The sequence below is a fragment of the Geotrypetes seraphini genome, chromosome 1, assembly GCF_902459505.1.
Source record: "Geotrypetes seraphini chromosome 1, aGeoSer1.1, whole genome shotgun sequence".
In the NCBI taxonomy this organism is placed as follows: Eukaryota; Metazoa; Chordata; class Amphibia; order Gymnophiona; family Dermophiidae; genus Geotrypetes; species Geotrypetes seraphini.
In genome coordinates, this window is record NC_047084.1 from 159761304 (window position 1) to 159779442 (window position 18139).

The 18139-nt window shown below is 44.7% G+C and overlaps 1 protein-coding gene across 2 annotated transcripts in view; it reads right to left on the reverse strand.

Moving 5' to 3' along the window:
• Positions 1 to 18139, reverse strand: part of SH3D19 (SH3 domain containing 19) — a 245957-nt gene that overhangs the window by 138016 nt on the left and 89802 nt on the right. For both annotated transcript variants that reach the window (XM_033940651.1, XM_033940641.1), the window contains exon 3: positions 1594 to 1634. In XM_033940651.1, coding sequence (XP_033796542.1) covers positions 1594 to 1634 — 41 coding nt within the window. The remainder of the gene's footprint in view (positions 1 to 1593; positions 1635 to 18139) is intronic.

Genomic DNA, 18139 nt, shown 5'->3' on the forward strand with positions numbered 1-18139 from the left:
AATTAAGACTGTGGGGATTGCGAGTTATGTTCCCTCTAAGCCAGGGGTGTCAAAGTCCCTCCTCGAGAGCCGCAATCCAGTCGGGTTGTCAGGATTTCCCCAATGAATATGCATGAGATCTATGTGCATGCACTGCTTTCATTGTATGCTAATAGATCTCATGCATATTCATTGAGGAAATCCTGAAAACCCGGACTGGATTGTGGCCCTTGAGGAGGGACTTTGACACCCCTGTTCTAAGAGGAGCACATACATTCTAGGAGTATCACTCACATATTTTACATGGTTGCTTACAAAAATACTTGCAAATCTGGTTTATAGAACTAGATGCTCAGATGGGAAAACAAAGTTTTAGAACTTAGCGCTCAAATGTATAAAAAAATAAATAAAAAATTGCACGCACCCTGTTAATCCTTATAGGGAGTATTGACGATGAGGCAACAGAGATGAAAAACACAGGGACAATGAGGGGGTAGAGTTACAATGTGCTTCACTGAGGGGATGGGGTGAGAACGGGGGGAAAAAAAATCTTTGTTTGCGGGGAGGGAACGGGGATGAATTTTTGTCCCTGCATCACTTTCTAGAAGCCCTGTTCTAAGCATAGAAACATAGAAAGATGACGGCAGAAAAAGGCTATAGCCCATCAAGTCTGCCCACTCTACTGACCCACCCCATTAAGTCTAAGTGCCAATGTCCTAGTTCCCTATCTCGACCCTCGTAAGGATCCCACGTGGATGCCCCATTTATTCTTAAAGTCAATCATGCTGGTGGCCTTGATCACCTGCACTGGAAGCTTGTTCCAGTGATCCACCACTCTTTCTGTGAAGAAATACTTCCTGGTGTCACCATTAAATTTCCCTCCTCTGAGTTTGAGCGGGTGTCCCCTTGTGACCGAGGGTCCCCTGAGAAAGAAGATGTCGTCTTCCCCCTCGACACGTCCTGTGATGTATTTAAATGTCTCAAGCATATTCACAGTTACACCATTGATCCCATGCAGCTGTGCACAATGCAAAGCTGGATATGTAGACCAGAAGCATCATCAGCTTTTGACATCAGGGGGAGCAGACTTTCCGTAAAATAAATGCAGTATAAAGGAAGAAAGGCTGATTCATATGGGTGCTATTACATTCAAAATCCATCTAGCCATCACTCCGCTTTCCTTACAAAGTGTATGCATCTTTACGAGTATTTGGAACTACTGTAGTATTTATTCATCCAAAATTATACTACTGTTTAAAAAAAAAACAACAAAACAAAACCGTAGAAATATGTACTAAACACTTTGATATTAAAAGAACAATTTTAAACAGCCACATCAAAATTTCCATTCTCCCGACTAATTTTATTCCTTACAAAACAGTTTTTACATTCCTCCTCTGAATACCGTAAGAAAGGCGCAGACTGGGCAAGGGACCTTAGCGTAGGGAAAGCCACAAGAAAGCTAAAGACCAGCGAGGGACTGCTGTAAGCTGGCAAAACAGGATGACCGGAAGGGTGAGCTGAAATTCCCATGTCTCCCACCAGTTTCTGTTGATGCAAAGATGAACAGTAATGCACAATGGAAAAGGGGAGGGGGAGGGGGGAAATACTTACTTCTCTTGATCACCGCTCTAATGGATGATAGAGGTCCTTGGCTGGAAAGAAAACAGAAAAGGAACTCATGAGTCGCATTAAATACTGAAAAGCGGGCAGCCCCGCGGCAGGCATCTCAGCAATCACAACGCTCGCTAGTGTTCTCCTAACAAAAGGCAATTTAGAAAGAAGGCAGGGCAGTTTGATACTTTAGGGAGCCGGGATTATTTCTGTTTTTTTGGATGTGCCTCGCTGTAGATGTTTGCCTGAAAAGGCTAAAAAGTGTCCACCCACAGTCAGCTGTTCTTAATGAAAACCAGGACTTCGCTCGGGGAGGGGGAGGGGGGGGGCAGAGTGAGCCGTCCTGAAACGATCCCCCTCTTCCCTGCGTTTTGACTTCAAGTTCACATTCCTCCTCAGACCACCACATTGCCCAAGACTGCACCGCTCCACTTTAGGAGATGTTCTAGCTGGGATGTCTTGCAGCTGTTTTCAAAGCAGTAACGCCAGAGCTCTCTCACCACACCACATTGCAAGTTTCCCCCCCCCGTAAAGAGCAGGGGGAAGCATACAGCTGGAGATGGACTGGCATCCTAATCCAGCAGGGCAGCTGGATCTACTGCTCTGTGTAGCTTCCCGGGCATTGGCTTGGTGAAGTTCAAGAGACTTTGCGCTGCCTCTTCTCGCCTCCTCCTTCCTACCTCTTTGGCGTTGTGTTTATGGTTGGGGAAACAACTGGATTGCAGTTCTCGCGACAGAGTTAAATCCATTGTAGGGCATCTTATCATTGCCAGTAAAGAGGAGCCATTTCAGACCTGTTCTAGGAACAGAAATACAACGCCCCAAGTTGTAACCTCTTCATAGGAACTGGTAAGATGTTTGCAGTACTGATAAAACAGACACTAGACTCCCCACACATATACATAAGGGGGAATCTCTACTGTTTACTGGGAAACAAACACAAATTGTGCATGCCAGCCCTGTTGGCATCATGCGAAATGGAAAATCCCCCAATGTGTTTCCCTCCCTTGCTTTCCTATTATATTATGTAGTTTCACCCCATGACCTTAACTTGTGTGTTTTGTTCTACTTTAAAATTTTAATTCTATTTTATTGTTTTACTATATTGTTATGTGCTTAGATTGTAAGCGGCCCTGAAGGTTTTCCCCTAGGTGCGGGGTAGTAAAATTTTAATAAACTTGGATGCAAGCTGTTTAGCCCATGTAAAATTTGAGGATAGCTACATATTATCTATATCTATATCCATCTATTATATATATATACACATAGAGTGATACCTTGGAATCTAATCTGTTCCAGAACCCCGTTCGAGTTCCAAAGCGTTCGAGTTCCAAGACAATTTTTCCCATTGAAAATAATAGAAACTGGATTAATCCGTTCCTGGGTCCCACAAACTCAAATTTTAACAGTAAATACACTGGATTTTAAGGTAAAATATTAACAAATATTCCAAAGCAGCTTTCAGATTCTGGGGCACAAACACACACACACACACAGGGCTCCTTTTACGAAGCCACATCAGCGGTTTTAGCGCATGCGACTTTTAATCACACGCTAACCCCTGCGCTAGTCAAAAAACTACCGCCTGCTCAAGAGGAGGCGGTAGCGGCTAGCGATGCCGGCAGTTTAGCGTGCGCTATTACGCATGTTAAACCGCTAATGCACCTTCGTAAAAGGAGCCCACAATGTGCAGGGCGTTCGGATTCCAAGACAAAATTTACTACAAAAAAAGGTTCGGAATCTGGGGCGTTCAGATTCCAAGGTACCACTGTATGTATGTGTGTATGTATATACAGTGGTGCCTCACACAACGAACTTAATTGGTTCCAGGAGCAAGTTTGTTATGCGAAAAGTTCGTTATGTGAAACGCGTTTTCCCATAACAATATATGTTAAAAAAAATAATTCGTTCTGTAGCATAAAATATGCTAAGATGACATAAAAAAAGATACATTTTTTGTTATTATTTTTATTTAGATACATCTAAAAACATAATTGTTTTTTTAAAACAACACACATTTTTTAAATTTAAAGACAGACTAAGTAGAGTTTAATTTTACAGTGAGAGGGCAGAGTCTCAGCGGCAAAAACTGGGACTTAACTGTTCATTTTTTTTTTTTTTTTCTAGCATCGGGGAAGCGGCGAGAGTAGCTCCGCCCCCCCCAACGCATCAGCAGTAGGCGCCGGGCCCCTGCGAGCCGACGGCCCGCCACTGCACAGGGAGCCAGGCGGAGAGAGGGCAGTTAAGCGCAGTGCCTGCGCGGAAGGATGCAGCTCGGGCGACTTCGTTGTGTGAAACGAAGTTCATTGTAGGAAGCAAGACATAAAGTTCGTTGTGCGCAGCGTTCGCTGTGCGAGGCGTTCGTTATGCGAGGCACCACTGTATATATATATATATATCCCAAAAGTCACTACACACTTTTTTTTCTATTTCGTTCCAGGTATCATTCGGAGAGACTTCAGGCCATCAGCAAAAGAATATAGTTAGGCTTTTTGTAGTTTTTGTAAGCACATCATCTCTTAACCATGGCTCGCCAATTCACATTAGAGCAGCGATGAAAAATTGCATCCGAAGGTGGCTGAAAGTTACTGAAAATGGAGGCGCTCTCGTGGATGTAAACAACTAGCCTTCGAGGCGTTGGAACGCGATGGCAAGCCTAGCAAGTAAAATTGTAGCGACTCTTGTTGATGCTAAAAATACGAAAAAAAAAAACTCAGTTTCTTATGTAATTTTTAAAATGTATTAAAAGTGTGCAGTGGACTTTTGGGACACCTCCACATGAGCGCCTCCATTTTCGACAACTTTCAGACACCTTTGGACGCAAGCGGCAATTTTGTAACGCTGCTCTAATGTATATACACACACACACAATACAACGAGAAAGAGAGAATTATAGATACAGAAATAAAGGTCAACAAAAAACTGGACTGCAAGCTCCACCATGTAGGGATAATGTGCATCTATGTAGCACTTTGTAGAAATAATTAATAGCAACAGTAAGCAGCATTAAATAGTCCTTGTTTCAGAGAAATAACATATTTTGCCAGGTCCAGAGCTCTCACGTCTCTGATCCAGTATGTGGTAAACATTCCCAACCACTACTGACAGTCAGCATTCACATGTGGAAACTGTAAATCTGTTTTACAGGCCTGTTGTGGCATGCCAGCACTAGTGCCTCGCTATTATCACTGTAGCTTTAAAAAAAAACATTTAGAGATTCTACTTTTAGGGAACTGTTTTAAACTCATGTTATTATTAGTTCCTTACATATTAATATGAAAACAAACATCCCTGGAATGTGATTACAGGCCTCCCTGGTTCTGGTGGGATTGTTTAGCATTGCATTCGAAGTGACAAGTTAGATACTTCTTTTAGCCAACTTGTATGAGCAGCACCCCCCATTATATCACTTCTGGTGCCACTTCCCTCCCCGCCTGCCCCCCCCTATAACGTGGGTTCAGAATCTCTTCCCACCCCCACCTCCATCCCAGGGTCCAGTCTCTTTCCCTTTTCTGTGGGTCCAGCACTTTTCTGTGCTCCCTCACCTATCTCACTCTCCTGCGATCCTGTAAAGCTTACTTTAGTTACAGGCAGCAGCGGCATGAGAGGCTGCCCTCAGCCAATCCCTGGGTTTTCCTTCTAATGCAACCCACAGAAAATTGCATCAGGGGAGTGAGAACACGGCAAAGGGAAGACCCAGGGGCTGGCCAAAGGCAGTGGCACTGCTACGGGTGGTCCTGGGTACGCACAGGCCTACCCATTCTTAGGGTTACCAGACATCTGGATTTCTCCCATGTCCTCCTTTTGAGGACATGTCCAGGGGTCCGGACGGCTTTTCAAAACCCAGCACCTGTCTAAAATATATGAACTGCTTTGTTCGTAACCACACAGAAAAAGCAGCATATCAAGTCCCATCCCTCTTTCCCCTGACCAGCCCACCAAAAAGGTTCAGTGGCAGCCATTTCTCTCCCACATTCCCCTTCTATGGTCTGGCAGCTCCCTCTTCCACTTCTTTAATCTACCTTAGCATCTTCAGCAGTGCAGCAGCGAAGCACCTCTGCTGCCTTTGTGGGCTCTGCAGGCTTCTCTCTGCTGCATCCTTCCCTTGATAATGTCACTTTTGTTTTGTTTCCTGGATGAAGCAGAGGGAAGCCTGCGAGGCTTGTGCAAGCAGCAAAGGTGAATCACTGTCACAGGTGTGTGTGTAGGTGTGTGTGTGGGGGGGGGGGATACTTGGCCACAGGCAGGGTGAGGTCAGTGAAGAAATGAGTGTGTAAATCCCTAGCGATTATGAGAATTTGAATGGCATCGCTGAGATTCCCAAAGAGATTTAAAGATTCAAAGTTAATTATTGTTAGGCGAGTGTTTTTAGGGGCTGTACCTTTCCCCATGATTTCTTAGAAGTTCAAGTGGTGGAGACAAAAACGGTATCCGAATTCAAGAAAGCTTGGGACAATTGGATGGGTAGACTGGATAGGCCAACCATCTAGTTTTTATTTGCCTTAATTTTTCTCTAAGTTGAAATGCTTGATTTACATCCTTTTGCCTTTTAGGGATCCACTGTGTAAAGAATGACATGGGGCCAAATTTTTCCCCATCCCCATGGGAACTCATTTTCCCTTTCTATCCCGGTGAGTTCTTTTCCTGTCCCTACCCCATTCCTGCAAGCTCTGTCCTCATCTGCACAAGCCTCAAACACTTTAGAATCATAAGTAGCAACATTCTAGAGCTCAGATTGTGATGTCATAATGCCTCATTCCACCAATGCCTAAGCTCCGTCCTCATCTGCACAAGCCTCAAACGCTTGAAAACCATAAGTAGCAACATTCTAGAGCTCAGATTGTGATGTCATAATGCCTCATTCCACCAGTGCCTAAGCTCCGTCCTCATCTGCACAAGCCTCAAACACTTTAAAATTGTTAAGTGTTCGAGGCTTGTGCGGTTAAGGTACAGCTTACAGGAATGGGGCAGGGACAGTGACAAAACTTGCGGGGATGGGACGGAAAAAATGAGGTCATGCAGGAATGGGGCCAAATTTGCTCCTGTATCATTCTCTACCACTGTGTATAACCCACACTTTTTTTTTTTTTTTTTTTTTAATCCAGCACTATTTTTGTTCTTTTGAAGACATGCCCTGGTTAAGTCCCTTACTGTATTCTCTTCACTCGATCGAACACTGCACTGGAACTGTCCTTCCCACATTCCATGCCGACTACCACCAGAGTCTTCAGAGAAAAAAAAAATGGTTGTACAAAATGACAACCTGCTGAACTACAGGACTTCTAGCTTCAGCCTGCTCCCAGCACAAAGAAGAAAAAACAACTTACTGCCTCCAACAGAAGAGACTGCTTCAGCTTCAATTCCCTCTGAAGGGCAGTGCTGAAGAAAAGCAACCGCTCATAAAAGAACTCTCTATGAGTGTGTCTGAAAAGAAGTCTCTCTTTTTATTAATTTATTTTTGAGTAACTTGGGCTTTAACAGAGGGAAGGAGAAGGGGTGGAGGGAAGGAAGTACAGTGAAGCAAATCTGTAACAGAAAAATCAGAATGAGGATAGAAAACCACAGACTCCTCTGACGTTCCTCTGCCTTAAGTCTGAAGAACACTGAAATCCTTCCTTCATCCACCTCTGAACTGGAACCAGTCTAGAAATAAGAACTGCCATACTATCAAGTCCAGGATCCTGTTTCCAACAGTGGCCAACCTAAGTACATGACAGAAACCCAAAGAGTAGCAACATTCCAGAGCTGAGATTGTGATGTCATAATGCTTCATCCCACCAATGCCTAAGAGCCAAACTCATCATTGATGTCACAATGGCTTGACTGCCCTATACTTGGCTCACATAAGAACATAAGAGCTGCCATACTGGGACAGACCAAAGGACCATCAAGCCCAGTATCCTGTTTCTAACAGTGGCCAATGCAGGTCCCAAGTCTAGCTAGATCCCAAGTAGTAAAATAGATTTTATGCTGCTTATCCTACTAATAAGCAGTGGATTTCCCCAAGCCATCTCGATAATGGCCTATGCACTTCTCTTTTAGGAAATTATCTAAACCTTTTTAAAACCCCGCTAAGCTAACTGATTTCATCACATTCTCCAGCAACAAATTCAAGAGTTTAATTACACGTTGTCTGAAGAAATATTTTCTCCGGTTTGTTTTAAATCTACTACTTAGTAGCTTCATTGCATGTCCCCTAGTCCTAGTAGTTTTGGAAAGAGTAAACAAGTGATTCACATCTATCTTTTCCACTCCACTCATTATTTTATAGACCTCTATCCAATCACGCCTGAGCCGTCTCTTCTCCAAGCTGAAGAGCCCTAGCCGCTTTAGCCTTTCCTTATAGGGAAGTCGTCCCAACCCTTTTATCATTTTTGTTGCCCTTCTCGGTACCTTTTCTAATATCTTTTTTGACATATGATAACCTAATAGCCTCCAAAGCAGCTAAACTGGACAGACAAATCACCACTCTGTTATCTTTGACTACAGACTACAAAGCCTTCAGGAGAGACATTAAAACCATACTCTTCAAAAAACACATAAAACCTATCCAGCACAACCAATCCCAACCCAATATCCAACACTCTATTTACCCTTAGATCTCTCTAATACTCTTTTATCTACCAAACGTTATCTAAAACCAATAATTTCACCCTATTCTTATCTCCTAAAGACCTCCACTTCCCTTTGGTAACTCTTTACCCAAAATACCAGAAGCAGTGAAAGTGTTTAGTGGAGTAATAGAAGACAGCCTCACCACAGTTGAAGTGGAGTTGGACCAGATGTACTACCAGATCGACAAACTTAAAAGTGACAAATCCCCTGGACCGGATGGAATTCACCCGAGAATCTTAAAGGAATTGAAGGTTGAAATCGGAGAGTTATTGCAAAAACTTGCCAATCTGACAATCAGAACTGGACAGATACCAGATGACTGGAAGATAGTGAACGTCACGCCAATTTTCAAAAAAGGATCAAGAGGAGAATCGGGCAACTACAGACCTGTGAGCCTTACGTCTGTCCCTGGAAAGATGGTTGAAGCACTGATCAAGGATAGCATAGTCCGGCACTTAGATACACACGACTTGCTGAAACCCAGTCAACATGGGTTCAGGAAAGGGAAATCATGTTTAACGAATTTACTTCAATTTTTTGAGACCGTGAACAAGCAAATTGATAGTGGAATGCCGGTGGACATAATATATTTGGACTTCCAGAAAGCATTCGACAAAGTTCCACATGAAAGACTTCTCAGGAAACTACAAAGCCATGGAATAGAGGGAGATATACAAAGGTGGATAGACAAATGGCTGGAAAACAGAAAGCAGAGAGTGGGCATAAATGGGAAGTTCTCAGACTGGGAGAAAGTGACTAGTGGTGTGCCCCAGGGCTCGGTACTTGGGCCGATCCTATTTAATATTTATATCAATGACCTGGAAGACGGAATATCCAGTGAGATCATTAAGTTTGCAGACGACACAAAGCTATGCCGGGCAATCAGATCGCAGGAGGATAGCGAGGAACTCCAGAGCGACTTGTATCAGTTAGAGAAATGGGCAGAGCAATGGCAGATGACGTTCAACATGGAGAAATGCAAAGTAATGCATTTAGGTAGTAAGAATAAGGAACACGAGTATAGAATGTCAGGCGCAACTCTGGGTAAGAGCGAACAAGAAAAGGACGTGGGTGTACTGATAGATAGGACCCTGAAGCCATCGGCACAATGCGCAGCAGCGGCAAAGAAAGCAAACAGTATGTTAGGCATGATAAAGAAAGGAATCACGAGTAGATCGAAGAAAGTCATAATGCCGCTTTATAGAGCAATGGTCAGACCACACTTGGAATACTGTGTCCAACATTGGTCTCCCAACCTAAAGAAGGATATAAAACTGCTGGAGAGGGTGCAGAGACGAGCAACGAGGCTAATAAGAGGTATGGAGAACTTGGATTATGAGGAACGACTCAAGAAACTGGGACTGTTCTCCCTTGAGAAGAGGAGGCTGCGAGGGGACATGATCGAGACGTTCAAAATACTGAAAGGCATCGATAAAATAGAGCAGGAAAATAAATTATTTACATTGTCCAACGTGACACGGACAAGAGGACATGGTTTGAAGCTAAGGGGGGACAAGTCCAGGACAAATGTCAGGAAGTTCTGCTTCACGCAGCGAGTGGTAGACGCCTGGAATGCTCTCCCAAAGGAGGTTATTAAGGAATCCACTGTGCTAGGATTCAAAGGCAAATTAGATGCACATCTCCTTACGAGAGGCATAGAGGGATATGGGTGACTAAAACTACATCAGGGCCGGACTCGATGGACCACAGGTCTGATCCGGAGATGGCAGTTCTTATGTTCTTATATATTACCTTAAAAATTCTATGTCATTGCTTATTCTATTCCTTCAAATTTTGAATGTAATTTTGTTTTAGTTTGGATGTAATCCGCCTTGAAACGCAAGGTAATGGCGGAATAGAAATCACTAATGTAATGTAATGTAATAATCCATTGGTTTTGGATTGGTCTGGTAGAGATAAGAAATGGGGGTTCTTCATGGCAGAAGGATCCTACAGCCACACATTTTCACCTGCCCATCTCAAGATTGAAGCTGCCTAAATCCGAACTAAAGGATCTAGACTTAAGGAGTGTGTGTGAACACACATGCAGGGTCAGAAAACCCAATGGTTTCTGAGCTCTGGGAGAGCAGATCTGCTCCATCCAGTAACATCACCACTTACGTGGCTGTAGGATCTTGCTGTCGTAAGAACATCAAAATTGCCTTACTGGGTCAGACCAATCTAGCCCAGTATCCCATCTTCATGGAGGCTAATCCAAGTCACAAGGCAAATACTCAAATAGTAGCGACATTCCATGCCACTGATCCAGGACAAGCAGTGGCTTTTCCCGTGTCTGTCTCAACAGCAATTTATGGACTTTCCCTCCAGGAACTTGTCCAAACCTTTCTTAAAACCAGCTAGGCTATCCGCTCTTACCATAACCTCTGGTAATGCATGCCAGAGCTTAACCTGAGTGAAAAAATATTTCCTTCTATTGGTTTTAAAAGTATTACTCTAACTTCATCAAGTGTCCCCTAGTCTTTGTAAATCTTGATGACCATCAAGAATCCCCTGTTTACAGGTAAGTCTGCAAATTCTAATATTTTTTTTGGTCCAATTAAATAACTTTCCAAAGATGATGAAGTAATGAGATATTGCTCCAGAATGTCTACTCCCATCTACAAGAAATCCAGTATATAATTTAATGATGCAACAGCTGGTAGCCAATACTAGAAACTTCTGAAGCATCTCACAGTACAAAGAAAAACAGGTTGCATGTACATGAAGTGCCACTCAGAACAGATCCAGCTCTTAACAGCCACTTGCAAACACAAGTGAAATATTTATGTAGGTCAAGAGGCTTATAGCATATGGATCATAGAAGACTGAATTACTCCCACATTTATAGTCAGTACTTTGCATGGTTTATTTCTATAAACATCTGCCTGGCTGCTCATATCTTTCCTGAAGTCTTTCCTCTATGTCACTTCTCATCACTTAGCAGATCTTAAATTGCTGTCTTGGTCTTTCCTTTCACTGCTCTGTTGATATGAACTTTCTCTCTCCCTAGCTTCTTAATAGGGTGGGTGTTAGAGATGCTAGCTCCAAGCCAGCTGGCAAGCTGCATTTTCTGTTAATTTTGGGCAGGTTTGAGACCCCCTGTGGAATGGGGGCCCAAGGGCAATTGTGCTACAGGCCAGTAAGTCTGACTTCTGTGGTGAGCAAATTAATGCAAACACTTTTAAAAACAGAGAATGGTCGTTTCTGGAATCTTATGGATTCCAGAAGGACCGGAGGAAACATGGATTCACTAGAGGTAGGCCTTGTCAGATAAATCTGATCAATTTCTTTGACTGGGTGACCAGAGAATTGGATAGAGGGAGTGCGCTAGATGTGGTGTATTTAGATTTTAGCAAAGCCTTTGATATGGTTCCACATAGACGTCTAATAAATAAACTGAGTGCCCTCGGGATGGGACCCAAAGTGACGGGCTAGGTCAAGAACTGGTTGAGTGGAAGGCAACAGAGGATGGTGATCAATGGAGATCATTCTGAGGAAAGGGATGTTACCAGTGGTGTGCCTCAAAGTTCTGTTCTTGGGCCTGTTCTTTTTAACATTTTTATAAACGATATTGCTGAAGGGCTGTCGGGTAGGATTTGCATCTTTGCGGATGATACCAAAATCTGCAATAGGACAGACACGCCGGATGGTGTGAATAACATGAAGAAAGACCTGGCAAAGCTTGAAGAATGGTCTGAAATTTGGCAGCAAAAATAATGCTAAGAAATGCAAGGTCATGCATCTGGGCTGCAAAAACCCGAGGGAATGGTACAGTTTAGGGGGTGAAGAACTTATGTACACGACAGAAGAGCAAGACTTGGGTGTGATTATATGTGATGATCTTAAGGTGACGGCGAAAGCAAGAAGGATGCTAGGGTGCATAGGGAAAAGTAAGGCCAGTAGGAAAAAGGAGGTATTGATGCCCCTGCATAAGACTTTGGTGAGACCTCATTTAGAATATTGTGTACAATTGGAGGCCACACCTTCAAAAAGATGTAAAAAGGATGGAGTTGGTTCAAGGGAAGGCTGCTAAAATGTGTGTGGTCTTCATCATAAGGAGTATGGGGACAGACTTAAAAAGATCTCAATCTGTATACCTTGGAGGAAAGGCGGGAGAAGGGAAATATGATAAGAGACATTTAAATACTAGACATGATGTAAATGTGCACGAGTTGAGTCTCTTTATGTAACTAGGGGGTTAAAATTAATTTTTACCTTCTTTGGAGGTGGGGGGGCTTTTGGGTTCCTGTGAGGTTGCTGTCTATCACGGGGTTCTTTGAACTCCTGGGCAGCTGTGAGCACCTGGGAACTGGTGGCTGGCCTCCGAATGAAGGCCTGGTGGGTTTTGGGCACGCATTTGATGATTCCGACGGCATAAGTGGGTAGAGAATTATTTATTAAGATAACTTATGTAATGATTTGGGAATTTTATTGGATTATTGGAGAGTTTGGTGAGAAAAATGTATGACAAACGAAAACACGGGGTTTTAAAATTTAAACACACAGGGTCATCAAAAGAGTTGTGCTTAATGGATCCACCAACCAAGAAGTATTTTTCTTTAAATTTGGCCAAATTATCCTCAAAATGTTCCCCTCCATTTGTGCCTATGGGCCAAAATGGAGCCTGGAACCTTGGAAGTGGAGATTCCAGCAACTGTAACTTCTGTGTTTCCCTTATTGATTGGACACTTGGGCCCTGATTCTGCAAAGTGCGTCCCGATTGTAGGCAGCTGTAGGCGTCCTACAGCTGTCTAATCAGCCAATCAGGAGGCACGTTTTCTAAAAAAATGCTCCCCAGGCAGACCGCCTATATTGAAGGTGCCTCCGGGAGCCTAGGGAGGCCCACAAGCCCGTCTAAGCTCACCTAAGGCTAGGCAGTAGCCTTAGGCGAACCTGGGCGGCCCTGCGCATCTCCCTAGCAGAGCGGGAGATGCTTACAATGTAGGCTAGCAAAATGCTGGTCTACATGGTAAGTAGACGCGGCCGCTATACTTTATCGCAGCAAGGGATCTCCCTGCCGCGATTAGTATAGTAGCCGCAGCTACAGCCGCCAGTCTCCCCAACACCCTGACGTTCGCGGCAGGAGGATGCCCAACCCCTCCTGCTGAAAGAACCCACTCCCCCAAAGATCGTCAGCAGGAGGGTACCCAACCCCTCCTGCCGGACCCCCCCAATGCCCCTCCCCAAACAAAATGCCCTAACCGCCCTCCCCAGACCCCCAATGGCCCCCCCGAAGATCACCGGTAGGAGGATGCCCACTGCTCCTGCTGGACCCCTCAACGCCACCTAGAAGATCGCCAGCAGAAGATCGCCCGCTATAGGAAGGGCCTTAGGCGCTTGGGCCAATCAGGCCCTAGGATCCTGTGGGTTGGGCAGGGGAGGGGCGGGCCTGCCTCATTTGGACAGAGGCGGGCCTGCTGGCCGGACGGTGCGAAGACCTGTCCGGCCAACTTGGCGGTAAGCTTCAGGGAGGTTCCGGGATGGGGGGGTTCATTGGGAGGGGTCCGGCAGGAGGGGTTGGATACCCTCCTTCCGGCGACCTTCGGGGGGCATTGGGGGAGTCTGTCAGGAGGGGTTGGGCACCCTCCTGCCAGCGCCATTGGGGAGTCCAGGGAGGACAGTTAGGGCATTTTGTTTGGGGAGGTCATTGGGGGGGGTCCAGCAGGAGGGGTTGGGCACCCAACTGCTGCTAACATTGGGGGGGGGGTTGGGGAGACTGGCAGCCATAGTTGTGGCCGCTATACTAATCGTGGCATGGAAATCCCTTGCCGTGATAAAGTATAGCGGCTGCGTCCTATACAGAATCCGGGCCAAAAACCCGATTCTGTAACCAGTGTCTGCAACATGGACGTCGGTTAAAAAATCGGGTTTACTTTGGGCGGGTTTTGTTCCGATTCTGTACAGGACGCCTGGGACGGGTGTCCTATACAGAATCCGAGCCTTGCGGTCTGGTGGCATAAGCCAAGCTGGCACTGCCATAGTGATTTGGGTAGGAGGTCTGGGTTAGTTAGGAGTTACTTAAGGGACAGGTAAGGTGTTGTGGTTGCTGGTACCTGTGGTATAATATTTGGAAGTAAAGGAAGGGAGGAAAGATTGTTTTAATAGTAATTAGATACAGAATAGTAGTGCAGTCCGAGTGGTCCATGGAATCTGACAGGTCAGATTAGTTTATTGAGCTGTGAATGGACACTGTTTAAGGAAATAGTTTCTTTATGAAATTGTGGTAGTGGCTCTAATGATCTGGGATAAGGCAGAACTGCAACAGTTGATTTAGGAACGATAGGGCTGAGCCTATTAATTAAAGGGAGGCCTAAGAAGGGTGAGAGCTTAAATATAAGGAAGCCTGGGAAACTTTTAGTTAAGCAGGCTGGGCTGTGTAGAAGCCTCGAGTAGAAACCTGTGTAATAAAGGGAAAATATAAAAGTTGGGCCAGTACACTTCTCCCTCCGTATTCGTGGTTTTAGCAATCGCGGTTTCGACTATTTGCGATTTTTGGCATGCCGACTCCTCCCCCCCAAATTACATCATCCGTGAGTAAAGTACTGTACAGTACCGATAAAAATTGTGCCGCTTACCAGCTCTCACAGAGAAAATCGCTTCTGGCTGTGTCTCGCTACACTACGGAGCTGGAGACTAGGGTGGCGACGGTGAAGGAGGTGACTGCATCAACCTCGCCGGATCTTGAGGAACTTCGTACACAATTAAATTCTCAAGCCACAAAGTTAGAAGATTTCAAAAATCGATCGCATTGAGACAACATCAGGTTTGTGGGCCTCCCGGAATCAGATGCCGACTCCCGCCTAATTTCTGAGTTGGAGCGCTGATTTAAGGCGGAGTTACCTTTGCCGGAGGGTATGGGCCCCCTTAAGTTGGAGCGCGCACATCGACTGGGCCGGCAGGAGGAAAGTCGCCACAGCTTCGGGTGGTGATTACCAAAGTTCATAATTATTTCCACAAGGTGGCACTTTTCCAGCGCTACAAGGCTAAAAGGGAGTCGCTTAATTTGAAGGAGAATCTGTGTACCTCTTGTTATTGTTATTCGCGATTTCATTATATTAACTGTGGTTGATACAAAAAACTGCGAATAACATATAAAAAGTTATTTGCGGTTTTTCCGTATTCGCGGGGCTGTTCCGCCCCTAACCCTCACTAATACGAAGGGAGAAGTGTAGTAGGTTTCTCTTCAAAGCTAAAGTTTCTGGATTCAGATTGAAAAGCCATCCAGAAAGACCTGAACAAGGAAGAAAAAGAAGCCAGCCAACGTGAGAGAGAAAACCTGAAGATAAGTTTTTTTGTGTGCACACACCATTTGGAACATTTATGTTCAAATACATTTTATTGAGCTAAGCAGAAGCACCAAATAGAAGAACAAAACAAAGTGCAGAAAAGCTCAACATTTTCAAAATTACATACCCCAGACCCCACAGAACATGCCCCCTGAGTAACCCCACCCCAACCCCAAACCAACCCCCCTAAAAACACCCCCCCAAAAAAAAACACCCCCACCCCCCACTCCTGGGTCCTCCTTCCAGGTACAACATGACTAATAAAAACACAAAAGGAAACAGGCACACCAAGTGCAACATGGTGGGACAGGAAACAAGATTCAACAGTTAAGCAAGCGGCTTTGAGCCAGAGGAGTCATGGTTGTCCAAAATGGTTCCCAAGTGCGCTGAAAGATGCGACCTGAGAGAGAAGAAAGGTCCGTAACATCCCTCCGTTCCCACATCTGGAGAGTAATCATCCGACAGCGCCAAAGGGAGTAATCCGGAGCATCAGCCTCAAGCCATTTCATCAAAATACATCCATTTTGGACATTTAATTTTCCTTTTGGTGAACATTAAAGTAAATCTGATAGAAAATACAATAACTTTTATCTGATTTAATATTAGTGAGATCTGGACGCTGGGAATCTAAAGAAAAGAAAAGTACTTTAACACTCTTGTGAGTACACTTCCCCTTCCGTATTCGCGGTTTCCGTATCTACAGTTTCGATTATTTGCGATTTTCTGCCAAAAAAAATCATTTTCATTTTTCAGGCTATTTTAAGCCCTGTGAGCCCCCCCTTTAAGCCTTACCTGGTGGTCTAGCGGGTTTCGGGCAGGAACGATCTTCCCACGCTCCTGCCCCATGCAGATCGCTCACAGGAAATGGCTGCCTTGATCTTCCGTCGTAGTCTGCCTAAAAAGCGATGGCACCCTATACAGAAATGCACCTCCGCAAAAAATAGGCACTGGAAATGTAGGCCAGGGTTTTCTGGGCCTAAATTTCCAGCATCTATCTATGCTCTTTGAAACTAGTAAGAGTTGGATGACAAAACTGGCCGCGGGAGACCCTTGAAACAGCATTCTGATGTGAAACATGTCAGGTCTGTCTCTCCCGGGTCTGAATATAAAAAACAACTAAAAAAGAAAGTTATGAAAAACAAAGCACTTTGCACTTTATAAATATATGGGGGAAAAAAAAGTTAAATTATTGTATTATTGAAAATATTTAAGCAAATAGGATGGGCCAGTGAGGAGTTCTCACCTAATTGTTCCCACTAAAGAAATATTGACAGCAGTGTGGGGGGGGGGGGGGTGCAAAGGCCCGAAGAAAAGCTCTGATAAAAGTTGTGATCTAAGATTGGGGGTATATACTTGGGAAGTGGATGTGGTAAGACACTTACTCCCGAGTAGAGGATTATTTAAAAATTAATCGTTTATATAGGAATTGCACAGTGGCATTAAGTTTTGCAAAACGCCTACCTAGGCGTGATTCCGGCGTATTTTATTTAGGCACTGGTAGGCGCTTTTTTTTTTTTTTTTTAACCATTTTTTGCCGTTTTAAACAGTGTTTCTCAATTAACTTAGGTGCCATTAGGGCATCTGCCAGCGCCTAAGTTTTGGCACTGTTTAGAGAATATCCCCCTAAGCCAGGGGTAGGCAATTCTGATCCTTGAGAGCCAGAGCCAGGTCAGGTTTTCAGGATATCCACAATAAATATGCAAGAGATAGATTTGCATCTCAAGGAGGCAGTGCATGCAAATCCATCTCATACATATTCATGGTGGATATCCTGAAAACCTGACCTGGCTCCGGCTCTTGAGGACCAGAATTGCCTACCCCTGCCCTAAGTATATATGAGGGTGGTTAGAAAAGTTTGGTAAAAGAAAAACAAAAACAAGTTTAAAAACCAGATATATTTCTCAACATAGTCTCCATTGAGGGTTGTATGCTTAGTCCAGCAAGTGTCCAGTTTTTCCATCCCATTGGAAAAATAGCTTTATGATCTTCTTTTACACCCCTTCCAGATCACTTCGTTCTCTAGATGCAAATTGGTTGGTCCTTTCTCCCCCTGCAAATGCCTATTACGAATACACCAGGAACTTGACCCTCTTCTTCACAGTATTACTACTATTTATAATTTTTATAGCAATGAAAGGCATATGTATGCACCCTTTTTTCAATTCCCAGCCCTCTTCTACATCTTGCCCTAGCTCCAGCTCTTGGCCTCGTCTGCTCCCTCCTCTGGTTCCAGTCCCCTTTTTAGCCCTAGCTCTAGTCTCAATGCCCTCCTCCCATTTGCCCACCTCTTTTCAGCCCTAGCCCTAGCCACCTGCCACTCCTCCCCTCTTTTCAGCCCTCAGGCCCCCTTTCTCTCACTCACCCCCTTTTTTCAATTCCCAGCTTCAGCCTAGCTCTCTTCTCCAACTTGCCCCAGCTCCAACTCTCGCCCTTGTCCTCTTTTGCCACCTGCCCCCCAGCTCCAGTCCCAGCCCCCAACTCTAGCCTCAGTACCCTTCTTTCACTTGTCCCCAGCTCCTAGCCCCTTACTCCCACCAGCCCTGCATCTAAAAATCACTGGCAGAGTGATGGAAGCATCTCTTTTTCCTGCCACTGCGCTACCTGCCTTTCTTTGGGTCTGGCTCCTGGTGCCGCACTAAACATAA